This window comes from Equus przewalskii, chromosome 8 (assembly GCF_037783145.1).
Source record: "Equus przewalskii isolate Varuska chromosome 8, EquPr2, whole genome shotgun sequence".
In the NCBI taxonomy this organism is placed as follows: Eukaryota; Metazoa; Chordata; class Mammalia; order Perissodactyla; family Equidae; genus Equus; species Equus przewalskii.
Genome location: NC_091838.1, coordinates 67,104,690 through 67,131,671, shown reverse-complemented (window position 1 = coordinate 67,131,671; position 26,982 = coordinate 67,104,690). Strand labels below are relative to the sequence as shown.

At 42.1% G+C, this 26,982-nt stretch overlaps 1 protein-coding gene across 12 annotated transcripts in view; it reads right to left on the bottom strand.

Moving 5' to 3' along the window:
* Positions 1–26,982, bottom strand: part of TBC1D31 (TBC1 domain family member 31) — an 87,148-nt gene that overhangs the window by 59,295 nt on the left and 871 nt on the right. For 3 of the 12 annotated variants that reach the window (XM_070631979.1, XM_070631977.1, XM_070631974.1), the window contains exon 2: positions 1,460–1,606. Coding sequence is in view for 11 of the 12 variants with exons in the window: in XM_070631977.1 (XP_070488078.1) it covers positions 1,460–1,544 (85 nt within the window). In the remaining variant the exon portion in view is untranslated. Of the gene's footprint in view, positions 1–1,459; positions 1,607–5,684; positions 6,043–26,982 lie in introns of those variants that run through there. The other 9 variants (XM_070631972.1, XM_070631973.1, XM_008540294.2 and 6 more) reach the window with 8 other exon arrangements.

The window sequence follows — 26,982 nt, the reverse complement described above, 5'->3', positions numbered from 1 at the left end:
GGTCTTGTTAAACAATGCCCCGCCCTTAATTTAGCTTTGTCTGGTGATCCCACCGATTAGATTCAGTGTGCATGTCTTTGGCAGAATATCACAGAAGTGACCTGTATTCTTTTTGCTGCATCCGATCAGGTGGCATGCACATTTTGATTTCTCTCACCACTGTTTATATTAACTTTAATCATTTCATTAAGGTGGTGTTTGCCAGGCTTCTTCACTCTTACTTCCTCTGTAATTAATAAGTATTTTGTGGGGAGGTACTTTGCTAATATGCAAATATCTGTTCCCACTAAACTATTTGTTTGTTTATTGATCGCAGCATGAAGTCATGGATTTCTACTTTATCGAATGGGTTTTGACCCATTAGTATCATTATTTATTCTGATGCTCAAATTGTCTCCAGTATGGCCAGAGGGAGCTCCATCAAGCTGACACTTGTGTACTTTTGACACATCCCCCTCATTTTTTAAACAATCCCTTCTTTCTGGCTATAAAATGTAGGGGTATCTTGTACTTTCCCTGCCTCCATCCTGAAACTGGCCACTCCTGCAAGGATTCCTGACTCGTTTCAGCAGAGTTTAGTGGTATTTAGAAAAGGAGAACTGGGCACTGAGTATATTCACTGCTACTGGGGTGCTGTTGCTTCTGGGCCCTCTGAGTGGACAAAGCTAGGGAAATATACATACATATAATTCATTCATTCTCTCACACACCCCCCTCCATTTTTATGTCTTGCTATATATATTCAAAACCAAGAGTTCACAGTGATACATCCAACTCCAATCCAGTCCCACGTTCATTCTAGTTTTCTTTTCTCTCTTTCCATATTTGTAACTCCTCTTTCCAACAGTGAGAAATCTGCCCCCATTATCCTCAACATATTTACTCATTTGATCAAAGCCCGCTGTCTTTCCCATGACTGCCTCATCCCTGCACAGACACCTTCTGACCCCATGGCCAGGCCGATGCAGCTCTCTCTCCTGCCTACCCCGGCTGCACGGATGCCTAGGCTGGTCAATCCCACCTAATTGCTTTTGGACTAAATTGTTAGCAAAGAAAGAGCAGAGAAAGAGGAGTGAGGAATGGTTTTTCAAAGTTCCTGGATCTGGTATACCGTGACAAGAACATACAAAAGGAAACTGTGTTCTTTCTAAATTGCCTAATGAAGTACCAGATATTAACAGATAAGTTAGGAACAACGAATTTTCAAATTTAAGGAAAAACAAGCTACTAGAGATACTGTTAAACCAGTACTTTAATTCTCTAAAAAAATCTAATCATATTATCTTTCTCTCCTTTCCTACTATCTTCCATCAGCACTTATGACAGTTTTTCACAAGGTACTTGAAATATAGCAAGAACCTCATAAATCTTTCTGAACAAATAATAAATAGCAGGTACTAAAATAGTCAGTGAATTAATAACTTGTTAAATAAGATAAAAATCAAAACTATCTGCGTACCTGTTTCCATACAAGTCAAACACATAGATATTTCCTTGATGGTCGCCAGCAAGTAAGCAATCACCTGAGCTATCAAAAGCCACATTCAAAAATCGCAGAACTTTGGGAAGGTAATCAGAAGTGTTGTGAATGATGTTCACTATAATTCTGTCAAAAAAACCAAAACACATTAAATTCTATGTCAACAATTACTTAATATTATGAAAAATATGGCTTCTGTTGCATACTTCACTAATTTTGAAGTTTTCTGGCCTATTCATTCCTCCCTCTCCGGCTGCCGCTCCTTTTCCTGTCCCAGAAGCAACCCTACGATGATTTCTGAAAATCGTTCAGAAAGTTATTCATGATCAAAGTAGCTACTGTTCATTTATTCAGTAAATATCTGAAAACTCACTATGTGTCAGACACTGAATAAGCCGGGAGCCAAGAGTAATTGATAGACGTGGGCCCTGCCTCACAGAGCTTTCAGTGTAGTGGTAAAGACAGACATTAAAAAAATAACACACATACATGAACAGATTTATAACATGGGATTTAAGTGACTGACAACAATAGACTTTGATAAGAGAATGTATTCTAGATCGAGCAGTTGTTACATTAAGCAACGGACACATTAATCTTGCTAAAAATTATGTAATTAGTGAAAAGTAGGGAGTTATATATAAATCACAAGCTACCAGATGTAACAAAAATTTCAATTCAATATCCTAATTTAAGACATCCTAGTGAGATTTTATTTTTGTGATACGGAGGGCTTCAGCATGAATTAAGTGTACATGAGTTTTAGTTTTATTTCTAATATATTTACCATAATACCCTCAAAGGTGAGCTTGCTGAGCACAGGGACCCTGTTTGCCCATCACTGGATCCCACACCTTGGCCTGCACTTGGCACACAACACACAAGCACTCACAACATGCCTGCTGAACGGATGAGCGCTTTAAGAAGTCACTCTTTTAAAATCCATATTTATCACACTTCTATTCAAAAGATTAAGAAAGTTTACCAAAAACAGAAAAGGAAAACTTACACACAGGAATAAAAAATGAACACACACTAAAATATTAACAGCAGTCGTCTGTGAGTAATAGAAATACGGCCAATTTTTTCCCCCTTCTACTTTTCTGTATTTTACACATATTCTTTAACGATCACATTCTGCTTATTTTGTTTATAACAGAAAACACAAACTTTATTAAGAACACGCAGCTATATTTGTCTAAGGTTACTATCTTTTGAGAGGAAGATCACGTACCATGAATGTGCTGAAAAGAAAACTTCATAAAACTTGCAGCACAGAATAACTAACTCCTTAAAACAATACATGTGTATATATTTGGTGCACAAAGATCAGCATAATCCCATTCTATATTGCAACAATAGTTTTTAAATCATAAACAATGATCTTAATTGACTTTTTGTGAATTTCTGAATTTTAATATTAGAAACGTCTATTTCCTCATTATCCCTTCATTGAGGCATGCTAAATTGAATTAAGTGTATTAAACATTTTCTTCAGTTTATCTAAGCATAAGGCTTTTCAGACTCATTTTGGGGAAACCGCAAACTTCTTACAATGCTATTTTTATCTGGTCCCTGACAAAGATCCTTGGCTTGAGCAAACGTGAGTCAGGTGCCTGAACCCTCTTCTAGGCCCATCTGCACACTTCCTTATGAAACCTAGTTTCAGCAAGAACCCTGCTCAGTGAGTTTAACCAGAACCCCCTACCCCTGCTACTTGATCACCCTTGACATCCCATCAGGTTCCTCACCCTTCACCACCTTCCAGGGGATGTCTGCTCCCCCTGGACCGTCTTCAGCAAGAATCCAGCTCGTCAGTTTAGCCAGGACTTCCTTACCCCAGAAGTTTCCTTTTAGAAAGTTTCCATCCACTGACCTTCACTCTGCTCCTTGGCTCTAAGTTCCCGCTGGCCCATGCTGTATTCGGATTGTACCCGGCTCTATACTGAGGTCTCTTTTCCCCCATTGAAATAGTCCTGAATAAAATGTGTTTTCTACCACTTAAACTACTGTCCAGCTCTGTTTTCTCTTTGAGATCCCCAAGAGGGGGTAAAATAAACGTCCTGAACTGGCAAGTAATAAAATCAGAATGTTCCCTGGTGACTAAACTCAGAGCAAGTGACTAGCCCTCCAGTCTTTTTTCTGTAACATTTACTATGTTTGAATTACAAAATTACATGATCATTGTTAAAATGTGGAAATACAGGAAACACCAAAAAATAAATAAAATTGATTATAATCCTACCATCTAGGTACAATTACAATTAACAGCAACATTCTGTCCTTCTGATTGTTCATATAAATCACACACACAAGTATTTATTTTGCAGCAACGTCTTTCCATTGCTCACAGGTGGCCTGACAGAGTTCTTCAGTCGTTAAACATAATAAAAACATCAACTATTGACTGAACACCCAGATGCATGGGACTATTTTAAAGTCTTCATAATGCCCTAAGATAACCCTGGCTCGTAGGTGTGATGACCTTCACTTCCAGTCTTAGCGATTAACTTGCCTAAGGTCGCAGAGCTAGTAAACAGACTTTGACTTCAACTAAAGTCCATCTGACGCCACGGTCAGGGCTCCTTGCCTCTCTCAACTCCATAACAAGGGGTTTCAATGAACAAAAAGAAAGCTATGCTTTAGTGGAAGAAGCAAATAAGGATATTTGCATAATGAACTTTTCTTTCATTTTCTGAATCTTGCATGTTTTATATTTTATAACAAGAGAAAGAATTACTGTAGGTTGGCAATGACTTTTAGAACATTTTGAGAACATTAGAACTAGGGTTGTTATTTACATAAACTCCAAATTTGGAAATGAAAAGCCCTACTCTACAGAAAAATTTGTATTCAATGGAAGTGAGGGACACCAGCATTGTTAGGGGGCTGACAGCAGCCAGAAACCAAACAAGCTGCTAGTACAAGGCTGGGCCCTGAGCTTTGGGCACACATAGCTGGCACCTAAAGTCTGTTGATTTGTTGAGGAGCAACCAAAGGATCAACAGGAAAATCACTAGAACTCTGAAACAGGAACTGAAGCGATGCAGCAAAGTTGTGATTGGCACCACTTTGGGGCACAGGCTTCCATTAAAGTCACACAAGAGAGGCTGAGCCTCAAACAGGACAGATAACTGGGAACAGAATGAAAAGAAGGGCTGAGGGAGGAGCGATGAATAGGCAGAACACAGAGGATTTTTAGGGCAGTGAAACTACTCTACAGGATACTAGAATGGAGGACACGTCATTACACATTTGTCCAAACTCATAGAATGTACAACCACCAAGAGCCAGCCCTAATGTAAACCATAGACTTCAGGTGATAATGATCTGTCAAAGTAGGTTCATCAGCTGCAACAGATGTACCACTCTGGTGGGAGATGTTGATAATGGGGGAGGCTATGCATGTGTTGGGGGGGGGGGGTACACGGGAAATCTCTATACCTTTGCTCAGTTTTGCTGTGAACCTAAACTGTACTAACAAATAAAGTCTATTTAAAGAAAAAAAAGCAGCGGCGCTGGCTATACCTGAAGGCCCTCCTGCATTGTAGAAAGTGCACCTCTGCCTCCGACACAAACAGGCTAAAATACAAACTCCAGAGAACTAGAACTTTGTTTTGTTACGCTGCAGTCCCCCAGCACTTAGAAACTTGGCACATAGTAGGCGCTCAGCAAATAGCTGATGGATGCATGCTTGTCTGAACACACAATGATTTAAGGATGGATAAACTGCAGCATTTGGAAGAAAGAGAGAAGCGCACTAGTCTCCTCCCCCCGCATCCGTTCCTCCTCTTGCGCTCCTTTCCAGCTGCAACAGATATTTACTGAGCATCTACTACGTGCCAGCATCTACTACATAGGGGTACTATGATCAGGGCAGGCAGAGTCCTGGCATCACCGGAAGCGCAAGTTCTCTCACGTGATCTGAGGACCACCCGCCTCCTGCTTCAGGCTGAACCCGACCAGACCCCTGCCCCCAGGGCTGGGAAGGGGGTCGCTGCGGATCGTGGCATCCACAGCACACGAGACTCAGGTTACCTGCGTGTGCCGAGGTCACTCAACCCAGGGATCCGGGGCAGCGTCGGAGCCAGAACCTGAACCTCCAAACCCCCTAGACCCTCCCCAACTGCACCTCAAATGCCTCTCCGTCGACGCGGGTCCGCCCTCCCCGGCCCCCATGCCCCTCCACAGCCCGCGCCCTCACGCCACGGCCTTTACCCGTCCCGAGTGGCCGGGGACGGCTTGCGGTGCCATATCTTGCCGCTCTCCTTGTTGCCCAGGTCCGTGCTCTGCATGTCGAAGGCCCGCCGCGCCTCCGCGGGCACAGCGCACAACTGTCCCGGCTCCTTCCCGGCAGGCCCCGCGCTCCCGGCCCGGGAAACTTAAGAGCCGACAGCGGCGGCCCAGGTCCCCGTGGACCGTACCAACCGCGCGCAGGACGCCGGCCTTTCTGTTTACAACCAATCGGAAGGCGGTTTCCTCCCAAACTGCCCAGGCGACCCCTCCCGCTCTGGACAATGGAATCGGCCAACGACCTTCTCTTAGACTCCGCCCCTTTTTGCGGTCCGTCCCCGGGGACCCAAAGCCTTCTGGGAGTCGTAGTTTTCTGCAGATGGAACGTGGTCGTGAAGAATCGCCTTGGGAATTTTGCATTCTGGGCGCCTCGCAGGGTTTTAGGGTACCAGCGGAGGCAACAAAAGTGATTTTCTCGTCTGGTCCCTGCATTCCGTTCTAAATTGCGTTTGGGGATTAAGGAATTGTAGAGACAGGCAGTAGAGAAGCAAGGACCTAAATGTGTTGAGAATTGAGAAATTCTTTTTACAGAACATTCAGACTCCCAAGAACCTTATAGATTAGTCCACTCTTCTTGACCTTCTCACCATCGTCCTGATTATTTTTTCAATTCTGTAATCTAACAAGAGCTCCAGTATTATGGTGTCCAGTCCACCGATCACTGTCCAGAAAAGTAACAACGTCATCAACAACCAGTTGCATTGACGTTACAGAGTTCTTTTTTGTAAAAATTCACTTAGTACTTCAATGGTGCTTACTAGGTATAGAGCACTGTTCTAAGTGCTTTTCAAAGATCGACTCATTTAATTAACGTAATCCTCATAGTGAACCTACAACATTGGTGGTACTGTTACTCCCATTTTTAGTGCTCTATGAGGTTGTGTGTTAGTTTCTGGAGACAGTAATAAATTACCAAAAACTTCATGTTGTAAGTCAACAGAAATTTATTCTCTCACAGTTCTAAAGGCCAGAGTCTGGAATCAAGGTGTTGGCAGGGCTGCTCCATCCAGAGGCTCTAGGGAAGATGTCGTTCCTTGCCTTTTCCAGCTTCTGGTGCTTGCTGGCTTCCTTGGCTTGTGACCACATCACTGCATTCTTTGCTTCCATCTTCACATCGCCTTGTCTTCTCCTTCTGTCTCAAATCTCCTCTGGTTTTCTCTTCTAAGAACACCTGTCATTGGATTTAGGGCCCACCTGGATAATCCAGGATGAACTCTCCTCAAGATCCTTAACTTAAGTACACTTGCAAACACCCTTTTTCCAACTAAGGTAATATTCACAGGGATTAGCATGTGAACATATATTTTGGGGGCCCACCATCCAACCCACTACAGGTAGCTACTTCTAGTATCCCCATTTTGCAGACAAGGAAATTGAGTCAGAGGGAGAGCCAGGATTAGAACTTTAGTCTTTTCATTCTTGGTCCCCATGTTTTTCTATGACAGAAAAATGACTTAAAAGATTTATATGGGAGCCAGCCAGTGGCGTAGTGGTTAAGTTCAGCACACTCCACTTCAGCAGCCTGGGTTGGCAGCTTCAGATCCCTGGCAAGGACCTACAACACTTGTCAGCCATGCTGTGGCAGTGACCCACATAGAAAGTGGAAGAAGATAGGCACAGATGTTAGCACAGAGCTAATCTTCCTCACGCAAAAAAAAAGAGGATTAGCAATGAATGTTCGCTCAGGGCTAATCTTCCTCAGGAAAAAAAAATTATGTGGCTGTGATATTTAAAAAGCTCAAACTCTATCAGAAAAGCAAAACTCTCAAAAAAGTTGACCAATGCAGCTTTTAAAACTTTTAATATTGTTACCAAGGGGTAGCTTGAACAGACCAGACAACTTTTAATAACCTATTGTAGAAGAGACAGCCACATCCCTCATTTTTGTTTATTGGATTTAAGATGGTGATAAACTACATGTATGAATGTTTGTATTCCTATTCAGGAAACTTAGGGTGTTAAGTTTATGGGCACCTAACTTGAAACACAGGTTCTTTCCCAAATTTCTATCCCACTCTGGTCATCAAACAATGTTTTTATCGGTAGTAGAGACAGATCTGCTGAATGATTTCCTTAACTACTGTCCTTTATCCTGCCTGCAGCTCAGCTTGTATGGGCTATCACAGATCATGTGACCATCTTATTCAATTGTGATGAAGAGGTTTCCATGTTACTTTGCACTTATCTTTGGATTTAGTTGGGCCAAATCTAAAAGTCAGGCAGGCAACTGAAGAGAGATGTACCCACGGCTGCCAACCTTCTATTCATTATAATCTCCCAATTTTTATAACCCAAGTTGGTAAACCATTGATAGTTCCTTTCTGAATCACTACTCAGTCAGTAACTGACGCAGCCTATACATTTTTTGTTTCAGCTTTATTGAGGTGCAATTGACATTCAATAAACTACACATATTTAAAGTGCATATTTTAATGTTTTGACATAAATATACCCCTGTGAAACCATTATCATAACCAAGATAATGAACATATTCATCACCCTAAAGGTTTCCTCCTGCCTCTTTGCAATCTCATTTTATCTCCACCCCACCTTGCCCACAGGCAACCACTGATCTGTTTTCTGTCTTTTAGATTAGTTAATATTTTCTAGAAATTGGTGTAAATGGGTCCTAAACTATGTACTCTTTTTCAAATGTATTCTGGCTTGTTTCATTCAGTGTAATTATTTTGAGAGGCAACTATGTTGTTGGCTGTATCAGCAGTTCATACATTTTTCTTGATGAGTGGTATTCCACGGTATTGATCCACCACAATTGGTTTATCCATTCACCTGTTGATGAATGTTTGGATTGTTTCCAGTTTTTGGCTACTACAAAGAAAGCTGTTATGAACATTCCTGTATAAGTCTTTGTATGAACATATGCTTTCATTTCTGTTGGGTAAATTCCTAGAATTGGAATGACTAGGCCATATGGTAGATGTAGGCTGAACTTTTTAAGAAAGCATCAAGCATTTTCAAAGTAGTGGTGGCCTTTTACATCCCCACCAACAGTGTAGGAGAGTTCCAGGTGCTCCACATCTGTGATGAGTCTTTGTAACTACAGCCATTCTAACAGTACAGTGGTACCTCAAGGGGATTTTAATTTCCATTTCTGGAATGACTAATGATGTTCAGCATCTTTTCATGTCGACATTTGCCTTCTTCTTATATCATTGGTGAAGCATCTGTTCAAACTTTTGCCCAATTTTTCATGGGACTGTTTGTTTTCTTATTATTGAGTTTTGAGGGTTCCTTATATATTCTGGATACAAGCTCCTTTTCTCCCAGTCTGTGGCTTGTTTTTTCATTCTCTTAACAGCGTCTTTCAATGAGTAGAAGATATTAATGTTGATGAAGATCAACCTATCAATGTTTTCTTTTATGGATTGTGGTTTCGGAGTCATATCTGAGAAATCTTTACCCAACCCTAGGTCACAAAGATTTCCTCCTTTGTTTTCTTGGTGTGTATTTCAAATACATTCTCAGAGGAATGGAAACTTGTGCGCGTCCAAGGGATTTTGGTCTTTTCTTTGCAAAGTCCTTTCTTCTCGCTCTCTCACCCATCCCACTTTCACCATTGAAGGATGCCTTCCTTGTTGCGGTGATAACATATAGTCTGCAGAGAGAAGGAGCCTTTCTACTTTGTCTACTTTGCTAGAGAGAATTTAGTGGACATTTGGATTGCTCAACATCTGAACACCCTTTCCATTTGGGAGAAATCCCAAGATATTTGGAAGGTAAATAAGGGCAGCTGTTCTCTTTCCCAATTCCTTGGCTACCAGATCTTTAACACCCAAAAGACCCAGGCCAGTAAAGGGTTGGCAAGAAAATTAAACGAGTATGATAACCAAAAATGACTGAAAATACAATTCAAATATTTACTGCAATCTCTCAAAAGCACCAAGTAGAAAGTAATAACTTTTAGCAAACTTCCTAAAATATTGTTTCCTACCTGATTCAGTCAGGTTAGACTAAGTTATAGCACAATAACTAACAACTCCAAAATCTCAGTCGCTTAAAACAACCCCTCATGGCTGAGTGTTCAGCTCATCGTAGTCTCTAAGGGGCTCAGGCTGATGGAGTAACTACTGTTTCAAAAGGTTTTGGTTATTGTGCCGGGGGAAAAGAGAGTTCTAGTGGGTTTCACACCAGCAATTAAATACCCCAGTCCAAAAATGTCACTATTACTTTTACTCCCAACTCACTACCAGAACTATGGCCCCATCCAAACACAAGGGGCCAGGAAGTGCAATTTTACTAAATTAGTTATCCAGAGCGCAATAACACTGGGAAAAAGCAACCACCAAACCTCTGTGGGATTCACCGATAAGCATTATTGCCTATGCATCTGGGATCAGCCAGGCAGCTCTGCTGATCTTGGCTGGGCTCACTCCCATGTCCAGGGGGCAGCTGGCCATCAGTTTATAGGCTGGCCTCACTGGAGCAACTGGAACAACCTGACTGTGTTCCAGGTGTCTCTCATCTTCCCACAGACTAGCCAAGGCATGTTCTCATGGCTATGGCAGCAGGGCAAGTGAGCAAGCAGACCTGCAACGCCCCCAGCCTGGCGCTGACACACCATCGCTTTCTCCTCTTCCTCTTGGCCAAGGCAAGTTACACAGCTGAGCCCAGGGGCAGAGAATTATACTCTGCTCATAGTGGGAGAGATTTGAAAACTTCTGTGGAAGGCATGGATCCAGGGATGAATGGAGAAAGGTGACCAGTTCTGCAATCTACAACATCTACTGTGTGTTTGGAAGGAGAGAAAACATAAAATATTTGGTGAACAGAAAAATATCAGGTGACATTTGAGCCGGTCCTGGGAGGATGAAGTGAAGGCTTTCTACACAGAGGAAAGAATGAGTTTTGGAGGCTGTTTGTTACTGCCGCATAAAGTAGCCCATCCTGACTGATAGAATGATGTTGTTCCCGCTTTATAAATAAGGAAACTAAGGCATAGAGTGGTTATTGAACTTATCTAAGGTCATACATCTGTTAAGCCAAAATTCAAATGTGGACCTATCTGTCTCCATTATCTCATTCTGCCTTTCATGCACCAGGTCGGTGTGGTTCTGAATTCTTCCAAAAGACCTATTGCCTGGACCAGAAAAGGTTTTATTCCTAGCCTGCGTTAAAAATCTCTGGAAAATTTTATAACAAGATTCTGTTTTATCTCCTTGGAAAAAGGGTTTATTTGCACATTAAAAAGAGTGTTGGTAAACAAAGATGTTGAGAGCACTTAAAAAAATGTACAGAGGGGGCTGGCCCCGCGGCCGAGTGGTTAAGTTCTCACGCTCCACTGCAGGCGGCCCAGTGTTTCGTTGGTTCGCATCCTGGGCACGGACATGGCACCGCTCATCAAACCACGCTGAGGCAGCGTCCCACATGCCACAACTAGAAGGACCCACAACGAAGAATATACAACTATGTACCAGGGGGCTTTGGGGAGAAAAAGGAAAAATAAAAATAAATTAAAAAAAAAAAGTACAGAGGAAATGGGGTTGGAGGAGGGTGAGGTAGAACTGTAGACGTGGATAGTTTTGCCTGCCCAGCACCCTCCCCACTCACCCTGCCTCCAGTCCTCCCACACATACACAGTCTGAGAAATGTCTTGTCTTCTCAGCACATTTCTGAGAAATGGTCTAGCCCACCCCTCACTGGTCATATGATTGGCTCAGGGGTGGGGCCTGACTCAGCTGAGCCAATCAGAGCCCTCTTCTGGGATTTCTGAGACTGAGGAGAGCAAGGCTCAGTCCGTCTCTGGTAGCAAAGACTGGAAGCTGCTGGAAGCCGGTAGTTCCAACTTTGTGGTGTTAGCCAGTCTGTGAGAGGGTAGCTGAAATGCAGAAAAAAGAAAAAAAAAGATAGTGAGAGAGGATCCTGGCAGCATTTACATCTCTTGTTTTAACTGTCCCAGAAGTTCCCCTGGCCACCTGTGCTTCCTCTACTCTAGTTACTTGAGCTAAAACACTGCCTTCTATTTCTAAAATAGATGGAACTAGAAGAAAAACAATATCAAGGAGGGCTTCAGGAGGTGGTGATACATGAGCCGAGTCTGGAAGAAAGAGGAGAAGTTAGGGAAGGAAGCAGAACCTGCAGGAACGCAGGGGGGTTTTGAAACAACATGGAACCTTCTAGAAACTAGAAGTGCTCAATGCAGTTAAAGCACAGGATGCACAAGGAGTCATCATGCGTGTAAAGTGCTTAGTACCTAGAAAGCCCTCAATAATAATAATAAGAACTATTATTATTACTCTATGGGTGAATGGCAGGAGAATCAGAGTAAGACATATGTAAAATTCAGAATTTAAAAGACCAAGTCTGCCATTCTAAGGAGTTTATGTCTTATCCTAAAAGGTTCTAGGGAAACTTGTGGTTTCCAGACACATCCTTCTGACTCCAGTGGAAAGATCATTTAAGAGTTTGAGGCTTGTGGCAGAAAGAAGGTGGGGGCTATTGTTCCACTTGAGACAAAAAGTGATGAAGGGTTGACCAAGTCAGTCATCATGGAAGGAATCCAAACGGCAACAGAAGAGAAGGGTGTGTTGACATATTGGGTAGGAAAGCTGACATTGCAAAGGAAAGAGCTCTGTTTCATCAGTGAAACAGAAATGTGTGTCATGCTCCTGACTGATGCAAACCCAGGCAATGTTTTCCATTTCCTAGACAACTCAGCTATTTGGCTTTGTAAAGAGTGGGTTTGGAGGCAGAAGCCATTATAGGTATGACACACCCGCAACTATGACATAGTGCACCTCTCTCTCCCTTTAATATGAGTCAGGACAGAAAAAGAAAATCGAAAGGACGTGCTCCAAGTTGCTTAAATAAATATTCATGCCTAGGTGTTCTCATAAAACATACATGAAAGCAACCAAGGGCAGTGTTTCATGTGTAATCAGAAGGATTTGGCACCTACAGCTGAAATGGTACAGTATCAAAGAAGAGGGGCAAATGTGATGTTGACCTTGACAGGCAGCGAGATCATTCCCACATACGAAGAGAAACTGCTGACATAGACTGGGGTTTCTAAAAGGCCTTCTCTAGACTAAAAGAAGGAGGAGACCAGAGGGTGAAGCACCCTATTCCATGGCAGAATGGGCAGTGGCTTTACAGCCCTTCACATGGCCGGGAGAGGAGGAGAGTGTGGAATTCTTGGCCTCTGTCATGTCCAAAGCTGTCCTAAGAAGCAAGGACAACCTAGAGCCACCTCTAACTCAGTCGCCACTGCATAATATCCCATCTTATGGATATGGCATGATTTTATAATTCCCCTATTGTTGGCAGTTGGGTTTTAAAAAATTTTTTGCAAACTTTACTCTAGAGAAATTGATATCTAAGTGTGCTGTTGTAGGCACTCGTATAAGCCAGCTGGGGAAATTTCTCTGGGGAAGCTTAAACCTTCAAAATTATGCTCTGCAGGTAGTGGCCTATTCCAAAGGTCTTCCCAAGCAGAAGGCTGTGGAGTCAGAGAATGCTGGGAATATCTCCCACAGGACTGAATAATTAGCTTTGATTCACAAGCTCCCCATAACATATGTGGGTTTAGAGGACAGGTCATCAATCAAGCGTGACAGGATGCTGGTAAATCTTGAGTAAAATGCTTCTAATTGCTGTAAGGGAGGAAGGCAAGCTGCTTGAGGTAAGCGTTTATTGTCCACTAAAGCATTCCAGGGCAGTGTGGCATCCTTCCTGCAATGCCCGCTCTGAGCAGTGCATGCAGAGAGGCCACAGAGCCAAGGGAGGATGACCAGCAAGACACCAGCACTTAACAGACCCCTTCTCTGCCAAACTTCATCACATCTCAACTGGCTCTTCTTTTTTTTTTTATTCTTCTCCCCAAAGCCCCCCAGTACATAGTTGTAGATTCTAGTTGTAGGTCCTTCTGGTTGTGCTATGTGGGACGCCGCCTCAGCGTGGCCTGATGAGCGGTGCCACGTTCATGCCAAGGATCCAAAGCAGCGAAATCCTGAGCCACCAAAGCGGAGCACGCAAACTTAACCACTTGGCCATGGGGAGGCTCCCCAAGTATTTTTTTAAAAGACTTTAAGAGTGTTAGGTTCTCAGAAAAATTGAGAGGAAAGTACAGAGGTTTCTCCTACATCCCCTGTTCCTGAACATGCACAGCCTCCCCTGTGATCAACATTCCCCACCAGAGTGGTACCTCTGTTACAACTGATGAACCTACGTTGACACATCAGAATCTCCCAGATTCCATAGTTCACATTAGGGTTCACTCTTGGTGTTGTACATTCTATGGGTTTGGACAAATGTATAACGATAGGCGTCCACCATTGTAGTATCAGGCAGAGAATTTTCACTGCCCTCAAAATCCTCTGTGCTTCAGTTGTTCATCCATCCCCTCTCCCATTTCCCCAAGTATTTTTGTTGTTTTCATTATATTGATGGCTTTGGGAAATACAGCAAGCAACCTTCTACATGAGGAAAGAAAAAGATAAGATAGGGTATGCACAACGGGATCGTCTATTTCACCTATACACCTCAGAGTAGGGCTGTCTTTGTTAGTCGTGGCTCAGAGAATTCCACGTAAGGAAGCAGGAGTGAACATGGGGCGGCGTGGGGTAGGTAATGGAACCCACATTGACTGGGCACCTGTGCCAGGGTTCTGTTAGCTGCTTCCCACTTTATGATTACACAGTTTATTCTTTGGTCTCACTAGCTATTAGTTTTTAATCCTACAGAAGCTCCTATTTGAATTTTGCATAAAAATAAAAGTTCTAACTCATGAATACTGTGAACATAGAGTCTTAAATTCCAATATCCTGCCCTGTTCTCCCCATAAGTACATTGCACTTATTAGATCTTGTACCCTGACTAATGGTTTGGAAATATGGGCCATATATGTAAAGACATGGGACCCGGAGTGCCTGAGTAGTTCATTGGCTCCAATGCTGACTAGTGTAATAAACTCGGATAAAGTATTCAACTTCTCTCTGCCTTGATTTCTTCATCTGCAAAATCAGGATAATAACAGTACCAACCCCATAGAGTTGTGAGGAGTTTAGAACGGCATCTAACACACACAAGTCCTCAAAGAATGCTGGCTATTATTATTGCTACAAGCCCTGGTTTGTAGGATTTGGCAATTTCTGTGGTATAAATACTCCTACTGTGGTGAATTTCAAGATATCAATATGATGTCATTGAATGCAGAGTTGACAAAAGGTGAGCAATAATACGCTATACATAGTATGTTCACCATACAGATACAATAGACAAAAATAACCATAAAAGGTAGTACAATAACTAAGAAATGAGGGCCAGTCCCAGTGGCCTATTGGTTAAGTTTGGTGTGCTCTGCTTCAGCAGCCCAGGTTCAGTTCCCCCGTGTGGACCTACACCACTCCTCGCTCAGTGGCCACGCTGTGGTGGTGGCTCACATACAAAAAGAGAAAGACTCGCAGCAGATGTTAGCTCAGGGCAAATCTTCCTCAGGAAAAGAAAATTAAGAAATGATATGTTTTGAGTATTTATTACCTTTAAAAATATAATTTATTTCAATCTAAGTTTACATGTTATAATTTTAAATTATGGCTGTATTTAATAATCCACTCAGAAAACTCCTGGAAGTTTAACAATTGGCTCTTGTGAGCTAATATGAACCTGCTCCAATGCTACACTGCTTCTTAGTCATTTTGATCAACTTAGACACTGGATAATGTTTCAGTTGTCTATTGTTGTGTAGCAAAGCATCTCAAAATTTATTGACTTAAAACAAAAGTGATTGCCTATTTTTCACAATTCTGTGAGTTGTCTGAAATCAGATGAACACTTCATCTGCTCCACGTGAGCTAGCCAGGGTCACTCCTGGTTGCAATCAGCTGAAGCTCGGCTGGGGCTGGAACATCCAAGATGGCTTCTCATCTACCAGCCTCTCTCCACGTGGCCTCTCACCATTCAGTGGTCTAGTCCGGGCTTCTTTACATGGCACTGGCTTCTAAGAAAGGAATGTTCCGTTAGGACAAGTCTGCATGTATAAGAGTTTAACAAGCCTCTGCTTGCATCACCATGCCTGCAGTTGCCCCATTGGCTAAAGCAAGTCACATGGTCAGGTCTAGACTCTGTGTAGAAGGGCACTGCACTCATGCGTGAATCCCAAGAGGTGTGTTTTGTTAGAGGTTACTAATGTGACGGTTGACCACAGATAACATCAGGAAATCCCAGGGGCGCATTCAGAGAGAGTACACATAGGAATAAGTCATCCTTTGAGGAGGGTTGGGAGGATTGTCCTACTGTGTGTGTGTGTGTGTGTCTTGGGGATAGACAGGGAGCTGCAAAAGGAGGGGGATAGACAAGCATCACATATAACTCAATGCTTCTCACCTAGGGGTGAATTTGCCTCTGGAACCCCAGAGAACATTTGGCCATGTCTGCAGACATTTTTGGTTGTCATAACTGGGGAGGAGGGTGCTTCTGTCATGCGGTGGCCAAGGATGCTGCTAACCGTCCTACAAGGCACAGGGAAGCCCCTCACCAGCAAAGAACTAAGCAGACCCAAAGCGTCAGCAGTGCCGAGGTTGCATGTAACCCAACACACGCACAAATTCAGCTGTTCGGTATGTACTCTCTCTCTTCCCAACACATTTTCCCCTAATGCCTTTGACAGCATGTACGAGACAGAAAATTCTCTCAGAGCTCTCTAAATGCATGTTCAGCCTACTTGGATTGGCTTCAAACGAACGCGACAGATGAAGCTTTTTTAACTGCGACGCCTTCCCAGTCAAGCATATGCATGCTTGCACATCACATCTGCAGCATCAGCAATGACATTCCGTGACTAAAAGAGGTCACACATCTAATTTTCACTAAAACATCTCGAATTTCTTTACTTTTCCTCTAAGTCTTCTGGCTCTCAGGTGCTCTTGACACCTCTCTTTTCTCTCTTCTCCAGGTAAGCTATTCTGTTCCATTCCTCATTATACTAAGGTTACATTTGCCCTCTGTCTGGAAGGAGCTCCTCATTCATTAGTTCAATAAATGCCAATGGCGCTCCTACTGTGGGCAAGGGCTGTTCTGCATGCTGGGGTCCAGCAGCGAACAAGACAAAGCTGCTCTTGCATGGAACTTGCATCCTAGTTGGGGAGACAGATAACAAGCAAGAAAATAAAGAAATGATGATATGTCAGGTAATGAACAGTAAAGAAAAACTGAAGCAGGGTAAAGGGATGTGAACGATGGGGTGGGGTGACACCTTGATTAAGGTGTTCAGGGAAGGCGCTGAGGGGTGTTGTCTGAGCCGGGAACTGGGCACCGTGCAGGAGTGAGTCACAGAGACAGGTTTTCAATAGTGTCCTCATCACGTTGTGGGAGGGTTGGTATTCATTTCCCAGGGCTGCTGTAGCAGAGTGCCACAAACCAAGTGGCTTAAAACCATGAAATTTATTCCCTCACTTTTCCAGAGGCTGCAAGTCTGAAATCAAGGTGTTGGCTCCTACTGGAGACTCTGAGGAGAGTCTGTTCCATGCTTCTCTCCCAGCTCCTGGCTCCTAGCTCCTGGTGGTGGCCGGCAATCCACGGTGTCCCTTGACTTGTAGATGTGTCACTCCAATCTCTGCCCTTGTCTTCACGTGGCCTTCTCCCCTCTCTGTGTGTGTGTGTGTCTACATTTTCTCCTTTTATAAGGATACCAAGTCATTGCAGATCCAATGGATTAACTCACTCTAATCCAGTGTGACCTCATCTTAACTTGATTATATTTGCAAAGACTGTTTTCAAATGAGGTCACATTCACAGGTACTGGAGGTTAGGACTTTATATCTTTTTCACCCCATAACATGATTGTTTTGGGTTATCAAAATGACTAGGGGATCAACTGACATTTAGGACAATGGCCAGGGGTGCTAGGCAGACATCCAGCAATTTATAAAATGGTCCTGCACTCTTTTGAATGTTTTCAAGATATTCCTGTAAGTGAAAAACCTATTTGCAATATCTGAACTAGAACCTAAATCTGTTTTAATATAAACATAAAGAATATTTATAAGGATTTGATACACACTATATTTTTCTGGAATGCAATTACTATATTCATTATGACAGGATTGTACTTATTCTTTTTAATGCATGTGTGTATGTGCATATATATTCTTATTTCCTCTTATTATATTAAAAATGGTATATTATATATAGCATTTTGCGCTTTGAATTTTTACTTACCAAGGCATCCTGAAAATCACTCCACATGTGTTCATAGAGACCTTCCTTATTCTCTGTTTACAGCTGCATATTATTCCAATGCGTGAATGTACTATAGTTTCTTCAACCCAGCTCCTATGTATGGACACTTAGGTTCATTCCAACATGTTGCAATTACAAATAGCATAACAATAAATAACATTGTATCTGATTTTTTTGTACAATCTTTTTTGTCCTGTTACAGGTTTATCTTCAGGGTAAATTATTAAGATTGATGTTGTCATATTAAAAGGTCAATGCCTATATTGTTTCTATTGTAAGAAATTCCCTCCCTAGAGATTACATATTTTTTTGCCAATCTGATAGGTGAGAAATAGAATCTCAGTCTGGTTTTAAGTTACATTTCTCTTTTTATGAGAAAAATTGAATATCTTTTACTATGTTTTGGGGTAATTTAATGTATTTTTTTGGTGAATTATCTGTGTATTTTGTCCATTTTTTAATTGGGTTTTTGGTCTTCTCTTCCCTCATTTTTTAACAAGTTCTTTATATTTGGGGCTTTTTATCTGTGATATACCTTGAAAATATTTTCTCCCATTTTATCATTTACCTTTCGATTTGGTGATTTTTTTGGTCACGCAAACATATTTTATTTTTACATAGTTCAGTCTATCTTTTTATTTTATTACATAGGAATTTTGATGTACTCTGTTATATTCAGAACTTTCCTGAGAGTTGTCCACCATTTTGGATAATCATGTAACCAATGCCAGGCTATGCAGCTCGGGGTGTTTGAGTCACAAATACGAGACATGGGTATCTGTCTGCGTGTGTAGCTCTTCGCTCCCCGTGACTCTACGTCTCACTGCCAGCACCAGACTGCTTCATGCCATCTGCTGATGTAGTGCTGCCTGAGCATTAACATATTAAAATACATATTAGAATAATAAATTAATTTCCTTTTATTTCTCATTTATATGGCAATTAGGCATTATATTTATTACATTGGAACTGTAATTCATAACCTATGGTTTTCATTTTTGGATAGCAAATATTTGTTTTACAAAGAGGGCATTGGTCTGACGGGGTTGAACACCACTGCTCCGGGGGAGGCATGATCCAGGCTAAGGGTCCAGCAAGCATGTGCATTGCCCTGGCCTGTCCAATGCAGGGAAGTCAGCGAGGCTGGAGCACAGTGACAAGCGGAGAAGTAGGAGGAATGAGTCATAGAAGTAGCCAGGGTTCAGATCATATAGGGCCTTGAAGGTCATGGTAAGGTCTTTCCATCACACTTGGAATAAAATTCAATGGAGCTTTCAGCAACGGAGTAACAGGATCTGATTTAGGCTCCTGTGTGAGAACAGACTGCAGAGGGGCACAGTGGAAGCAGGGAGACCAACTAGAAGTCTACGGCAGAAGTTCAGGCCCTGAGCCATAGTAGGTTGGGTCAGGAGGCAGCACAGTAAAAATGCTGTGAAATGGTTGCATTGGGGATAGATTTTGGAGGTGGATTTGCTCATGAAATTTATTCAGTCTTCTATGAAGAGTTACAAAACCCAGTCTCTGCTGAAGGAGCTTATGCTCTAGAGGAGACAGCTACCCCCAACACACACAAGTAATTATAAAACAAGGTGCTAAGTGCAATAATGGTGATTTGTGTAGGGTGTTCTAGGAGTATAGAGGAAGGTAGGGGGACATTAACCTAGCCTGGGGGGTGATGATGGGGAATGGAGGAGGGTGTCAAGGAAAATTCCTAGGATGACTCATAATCCATCCATTCAATAAGTGTTTCTTGAGCACCTACTATGTACCAGGCACAACTGTAGGCACCAGGGATATAGAAGTGGACAAAACAAAGACCCTGTCCTTGTGGAGCTCGTATTTTAGAGGTCACAGTCTGAGACTTTCTTCTTCTTTTTTTTTTTTTTTAAAGATTGGCACCTGGGCTAACAACTGTTGCCAATCTTTTTTTTTTTTTCTGCTTTATTTCCCCAACCCTCCCCCCAGTACACAGTTGTATATCTTAGTTGCAGGTCCTTCTAGTTGTGGGATATTGGACGCCGCCTCAACGTGGCCTGATGAGCGGTGCCATGTCCGCACCCAGGATCTGAACCCTGGGCCGCCGCAGCGGAGTGCGCGAACTTAACCACTCGGCCACGGAGCCGGCCCCAACTTTCTTCTTTTTGATGGAAACAATTAATACCTGTTAGTGTATACATAATATAACTCATCGATTTTGTAAAACTGTAGTTGTAGAATTCTGGAAGGCCATGCTCTCAAGGCACCTGCATGTTTTCAGAGGGAAAGAAATGGGAAGAGCAGGGGAGGGCTTTGGCTGGAGTGGGAGGGCAGACAGGTAGGGCTGGACTGAGACATTTAGAGGGACCCCTAAATTCAAACAGATGAAGGGACCTACCCGTAATTGTAATCCAAAATCTGAAACAACACTAAAACTTAAAACACAAAGGAAAGAAAGTCCATTCTAGATGCCTGGGAAAGTCTAGATAAGTTCATGGAACCCCTGCTTTGCTGTTGTCCTAAACCTGTTCATGGGTTACCAGTGGATGCTGAAGTGGATTGGTCATCTGATCTGTGCATGGGCTGAGAGCTAGAAGCGATCCCTAGATGGAAACAAGAATTTGATTGGGTTCTCAGCTGGAGGTGCTGGGACCTGATCCTCCTTTAACTCTATGCGGATGGCTCTGAATTGAATTAGAGTCTAGGGCCTTCATCTGTGAGCTAAGGGCTCTATGCAAGGACAGTATAAAACCACTGAGGACAGCAGGCCACACAGGTCTCATCAAGCCTTAACAACTGCTAATGACTGGGCTTCAAGCAAACCAAAAGCTCAGGGGAAGATGACCCCGGAGCCAGAGTAAGCTTTCTAAGGGTGAAAGGCAATATGACGATATGAAGTAAGTGGGCAGATCCCCATTTGTTGGGCCTGAAGCTTATACAATTTGGGGGCCCTCTTTTAGAAAAAGAATATAAAATTAGGGAAGAGCTTTGGGAGGATCCTACAAGTATGGGGCCCTGTAGCCTAAATTTGATCAGCTTCATAGTCAGGCGGTCTCTGGGAACAAGAGTCATAAAGATGTTCATATCCTTTCATCCCAGAATCCCACTCCTCGAAATCTGTTCAACAGAATTATTGAGAAGCAGTGTGGCATAGTGGTCAAAGAGCAGAGTGAAATACAACATCCTATCAATAACCTACAATGTCCTACACGATTCTGGTGACCCTCTCCTTCCTTTCTCTCTCTGTCCTTCTCCCCAGCTCTCACTCCACTCAGCCACATTGGGCTTCCTACTGCGTGGCTTCCCCTGCTTGCTCTTCACCTCCGGAGATCTTTACTCAAGCATCTCCTGACCTCACAGTGAGGCCTTTGGTGGCCAACCCAAATCTCCTTCTCTTCCTTATTTCTTCCTCCAAGGGGGCAGAGATATTTGTCAGTTGGTTCACTGCTGTATCCTCCGTGTGCACATGGTACATAACAAGCTGCTGTGGTCTGATTGTTTGTGTCTCCCCAAAACATTGAATTCCTAAGGCCCAAGGTGATTGTTTTAAGAGGTGAGGCCTTTGGGAGGCTCCAACCTCCTGAACAAGAGCTCCCTTGCCTCTTCCACCATGTGAGGGTAGGAGGAGAAGTCTGCAACACGAAAGTGAGCTCTCCCCAGAACCTGGCCATGCGGGTACCCTGCCCTGATCTTGGACTCTCAGCCTCCGGAACTGAGAGAAAAACATTTCTCTTGTTTACAAGCCACCCAGCTTATGGTACTTTCTTATAGCAGCCAGAACGGCATAAGACACAAGTATTTGACAAAAACATTGTTGAATACCCAAATTAAAGAGCATCATCTTTGGCTTGAGATAGACATGGATTTAAGTCTTACATATGCATTTGCTTGGAAGTGGCAAGTTACTTAACTTTTCTCAGGCTGTTTCTTTGTTTATAAATGGAAATAAAAGTACCTCATAGGGTTGAAGAGTTCTTGTGCAAACTAACTGAGACCATGCCCATAAAGTGCCAATCAAATGGTAAGCACTTGACAAATGCTTGCTATTAGTTAAAAAAAAGCTACTAGCATACAAAAATATATGTACAGAAAGATGTTCAAGCTATATTTAGTATTGACAGATATCAGAAATAGGAAAATGGTTAGAAGACTATGCTACATCACTAGCGGAATATTATTTAGTCAGCAAAATAATTATGGAGATTTTGTAGAAATAAAGTTTTTTTTAATGTAAAGCTAAACGAAAAGAGCAGACTACAGAATGATATGGACAAGAACTAGGAGATAGTAAAAATTTTTATATCCATTTCTTTCTTTCTTTTTTTTTTTTTTTGCTTTTTTGGTGAGGAAGATTGGTCCTGAGCTAACATCTGTTGCCAATCTTCCTCTTTTTTCTTTTTCACTCTCCAAAGCCCCAGAACATAGTTGTATATCCTAGTTGTAAGTCATTCTAGTTCTTCTATGTGGGATGCCACCACAGCATGGCTTGATGAGTGGTGCAGAGGTCTGAGCCCAGGATCCGAACTGGTGAACCCCAGGCTGCAGAAGCAGAACACACAAACTTAACTACTTAGCCATGGGAATGGCACCCATCTTTTCTTTTCAATAAGCATCCTACCTCCCCCAAGTCCTCCTCTAATTACTCTATTCCTTTCCAGAAAACAACTTACCCTTAAAGTTTTTAACGACAAAACTCACAGTCTTATTTACATTTTGGTTAACAGATGTGTGATATTGTGATATGACAAGAAATATATATTTGGTCTTTGTCCCCCGTTCCTGGCACAGAGCTTCTAAAACCCTTGTAATTTCCTGAGTGATGAGAGTGAGAGGAGCATCTTCTGTTGTTCATAAGCCCCTTTCTACCATACCTGAGTTTATGCTAATGAGTGACACTTGGAGGATGGGTGGGGTGCTGCCAGAGGAATCAACCACGTGATTAGAGGGTTGGAACCACTCCCCAACCTCGGGGAGGGGAGAAGGGCTGGGGATTGAGTTAATCATCAATGGCCAACGATTTAATCAATCTTGCCTGTGTAACGGAACCTCCAAAAAAACCCTAAATGAAGGGGTTCAGAGAACTTCCAGGCTGGTGAACACATGGAGGTGCTGGGAGGGTGACATGCCCGGAGAAGGCATGGAAGCTCCAAGTACTTTCCCTGAAAACTTGCCTCATGCATCTCTTTCATTTGGCTTATCCTGAGTTGTATCTTTTATAATAATCTGGTAATAAGCTGTGGAAACAGGTCTTGCATCTGTGTAATGGCTCACAGCCCTGGTTAATGTGTCTTTCTCGAGTTGTGTCACCAATTGAAGGTTTTTTTGAGAGTTTTGCCTGTGCCTTAATTCTAGTGGAATGTCCACCTTATGGGTGATGACTTGGGTCCAAGTTCAACTGATAAGAATACTGCACTTAAACACATCTCACGTTCTGACACTGACATGAGCTTGAACAGTTTTCTCTTTGGTTCAGAAGGAACGCATTTCAGATCCTTGCAGGCCCTCCTCAAGGCATATCTTGAATGCGTATCATTAACTAGTGTTCTGATTATGAATATAAGCTATGAGTTGATGAATATAAATTACGAATAGCAATAATTATTGCTTGGATTATTGTTATTCTGATGATTTTGGTTTGCAGAGTTGTTAGTAAAGAGAAGTTTGATACAAATTAAAGGGATTATTTTCTTCCAAATACTTCCTACACAAACTCTGGCCCAGCCTGTCTGGTTTACTCATCTATGAAACACTGAGCGTCTCCCCTTTACTGGTCCTTTGCATTGGTTACTAGAATAAAACTAGTACCTATGAGATGCTTTGGAGTTTATAAAGATTTTACATGTGTCACAGAGATACAGCAGACTGGCTAAAAGATGGTCTCAAGTCAGACAAACCTGGATTTGAATTGCCACTTATGGTTATGTGACCTTAGATAAATTAGTTAATCTCTGTTTTTCAATTTCTGTAGTAACAGTACCTACCTATGGGAGTTAGTGTGAACGTTAAGCAAGATGATGCCCGGAAAGCACAAGCACAGGGCTTGGTAAACAGCAGGCTCTCAATTGAAACAAACAACACACAACCTCAGTGTAGGTGGCAGTTAATACTAACACAATCTTGATGTAGTCAGCTAAGCGGTGAGCGACTGGCCCATGCTCACACAATCAGCAAAGAACAGAGGCAGGACTGGAACCCAGACTGATTCCTTTACAGCACATAGAAGGCTGACTTTATTTGGTAGACACACACACACAGGTACATCAGCATAACAAATGGGAAATGCTTTCTATACTGTTTAGTAACACCCTTGTCCCCCAGACCAGCGTGTCAAAATTTTAAAAATTTCCCAAGCTTATGATTAAAAATAGAGGACTGGTTCTGCTGGCATGACAGAGATAAATTATTATTCTGGCCACAGCTCCTTCATCTGCAAGATGGGGCTAATGAAACTGCCTACTAGTTAACATAAGGATTAATTACATCTTTGCAATATGCTTTGAATGACGCCGCTTACGTGGCAGGCATCCCACTGGGATAGTGTTCCTATATGACTGCTGTGACTGAACGATATCTGAGTCATCAGCCCCCTGTCTGTCGGCGTCACTCAGCAGAGCAGCGCCAAGCTTCAGCACCAAGCAATATTGTGCTCTTAACTGTTGGTCTCCCTCCAATTTTTTTAAGTCCTTTTTTTCTGAAAGAGTAGGAAATATATTTCAATTATAGCAGGAAAGACATAATTAAGGTCATCTTTTCTCTTTCTCAATCCTTTTGAAGCTTTTGACATTCAGCCCATTTCTTTCTGAACAAACCTTTCTAACACTTTAAAAATAATCTTAAACACAAGCACATAATATAGTTGGGACAAAATTTAAAAGGGGCAAAAGGATATGCAATAAAATTCCTCATCTCACTCTTGTCTCCCAGTCTCTGAGTTTCCCTTTCCAGAAGTAACCAATGTTTCAAGAAAATAGTGTGTGTATATTTGGGTGTGTGCCTTCTGTACAATACAACCGTGTAAGAGCATAGTGTGTACATTGTACTGTAACTCTTGTATTCTTAATGCTGTATGTTATTAGAGATCATTCCATTTTGGGGTATACCAAGTTATCTTTTTCTAATAAAGGTTGCCTAGTGTTCGATTGTATGGGTAAACCATAGCTTATTTAATCAGTTTCTTACTGATGGATATTCAGCTGTTTCCAATCTTTTGCCATTTCAAAAAATGCAGCAATGACTATCCTTGCACATTTAAAAGAAACGTTGGAGTCTATCTAAAGCTTAAATTCCTAAAAATGCATTTAAATATTGCCAAATTGCTTGCCAGAGAGGCTGTACCAGTACCAATGTATATTCTCATCAATAATTCATGAGATTGCCTATTTCCCCCATACCTCCACATTTTTCCTAGAACTTAGCCTGGTATCATTACCTGCATGTTTTAAAATGACTCGTGTTGATGACAGTAACCCAGGAACTTCCTTACAAGCTAAGTGATTAAATTCTAGAGCAAGCTATCTGGGAGCATTGGGGAAGTCCTCTATTTTAGATAGCTAAGAATATACTACCTTTGTGTTTTATGCACAGACTAGTTTATCACTATTTATCACAATAGACAGGGATTTTATAAAGAGAAACAGGAAAATCCTGAGTGTCCATCTAGTCTGATGGTTCCCAAAGAATGGTCTGAAGACAGCTTGCATCAGAATCCCAGGATAGGAGGGGGAAGGGCTCTTGAGAATGCAGATCTCTAGGGCCACCCCAGACTTAGGAAACTGGAAATCTCTGAGGGATGAGCCAAGTTCTCACTGGTGACCCTTATATCCACTCTCATTTGGAAACGCTGCTCTATCCTTAAGGTAGGACAATTGGACGGCAGACAAGCACTCTTACTCATTAACTCGTTCAGATTACACAGGTGATACATTTTTATTGTAAAACATTTCAGAAAGAGAAATAAGCCAAAAGAGAATAGTAATACCATTGATACTGCTTCAAGCACTAGATATGAACTTATGGAAATCTTCACAACAATCCTATGAATTCAGTACTATTACCCTCCTCTCTCCCATTTTACAGATGAAGAAACTGAGGCACAGAGGTTATTTTTACAACATGATATTTCTATAAGTGGTGTAACCACAATTTAAACTTTAGTGCTTCTAGATTCTGAAGCTGAATCCCAGAGGGCGCACTCTGTGAATTCTGGAGCACGATCCAGCAATAAGTACGGCCGAAGGTTGGGTGTATGTTGTTTTTGTTCTTGTTTTTTCCTCATGCATCTTTACTTATGATTTCATCAGAGAAAACTTCCTTAGCCCTCCGCCTAAGCTAGATAACCTATTTTCTCTCATTGTACCTTGGGTAGTGGGTCCAAGAAAATGAGGGGGAGATGCAGAGAAGGAACCTCAGGCAATATCTCCAAATGGTATCTGTTATTTCTACAACGTTCTAGCTTTTATTTTACATCAAAATTATCTTCTTATAAGGTTGTACCAATTTATGTTCCCGTCAACTTCAGAGGAGTGAGGACTTTCTTCACATATTTGCCATGCTTGATATCCATTAGCTCCCCAAGTGTTGTATACTCTCATTAGACTGTGGAATATTTAGAGCCTTTTTATTCTGTAGAAACTATTTTGTTAATTAACATCAACGACATGGTGTTGAGAAATGTTCTCTTAAATAGACTGTTGGAAACTTTGTTGTTTGAAATCATATTAGCGTCCCATACTTGCCTGAAGGATCTGAAACGTACAGGTCATTTTGATACAGGATTTTCACTCCAGGTGCAAAGCTTCAGATAAGGAGTTTTCAGACCCAACATTCCACATTTATCTTAACTTTGAGATTTCCAAGCAAAGAGGACCTTGGGTCTGGTTCTCAGCTCAGGCCTAGGCCTGATGTTAATCAACCCTTTTGCACACAGCCCTGGTTTGCTTTGAGCCTATCAAAACACTGCTTCATTTAAATTTTACCAAAACTCCATCTTCCCTCATAATCCAATAATGACCCTATTCTTTTCTGTTGGGTGAGATGCT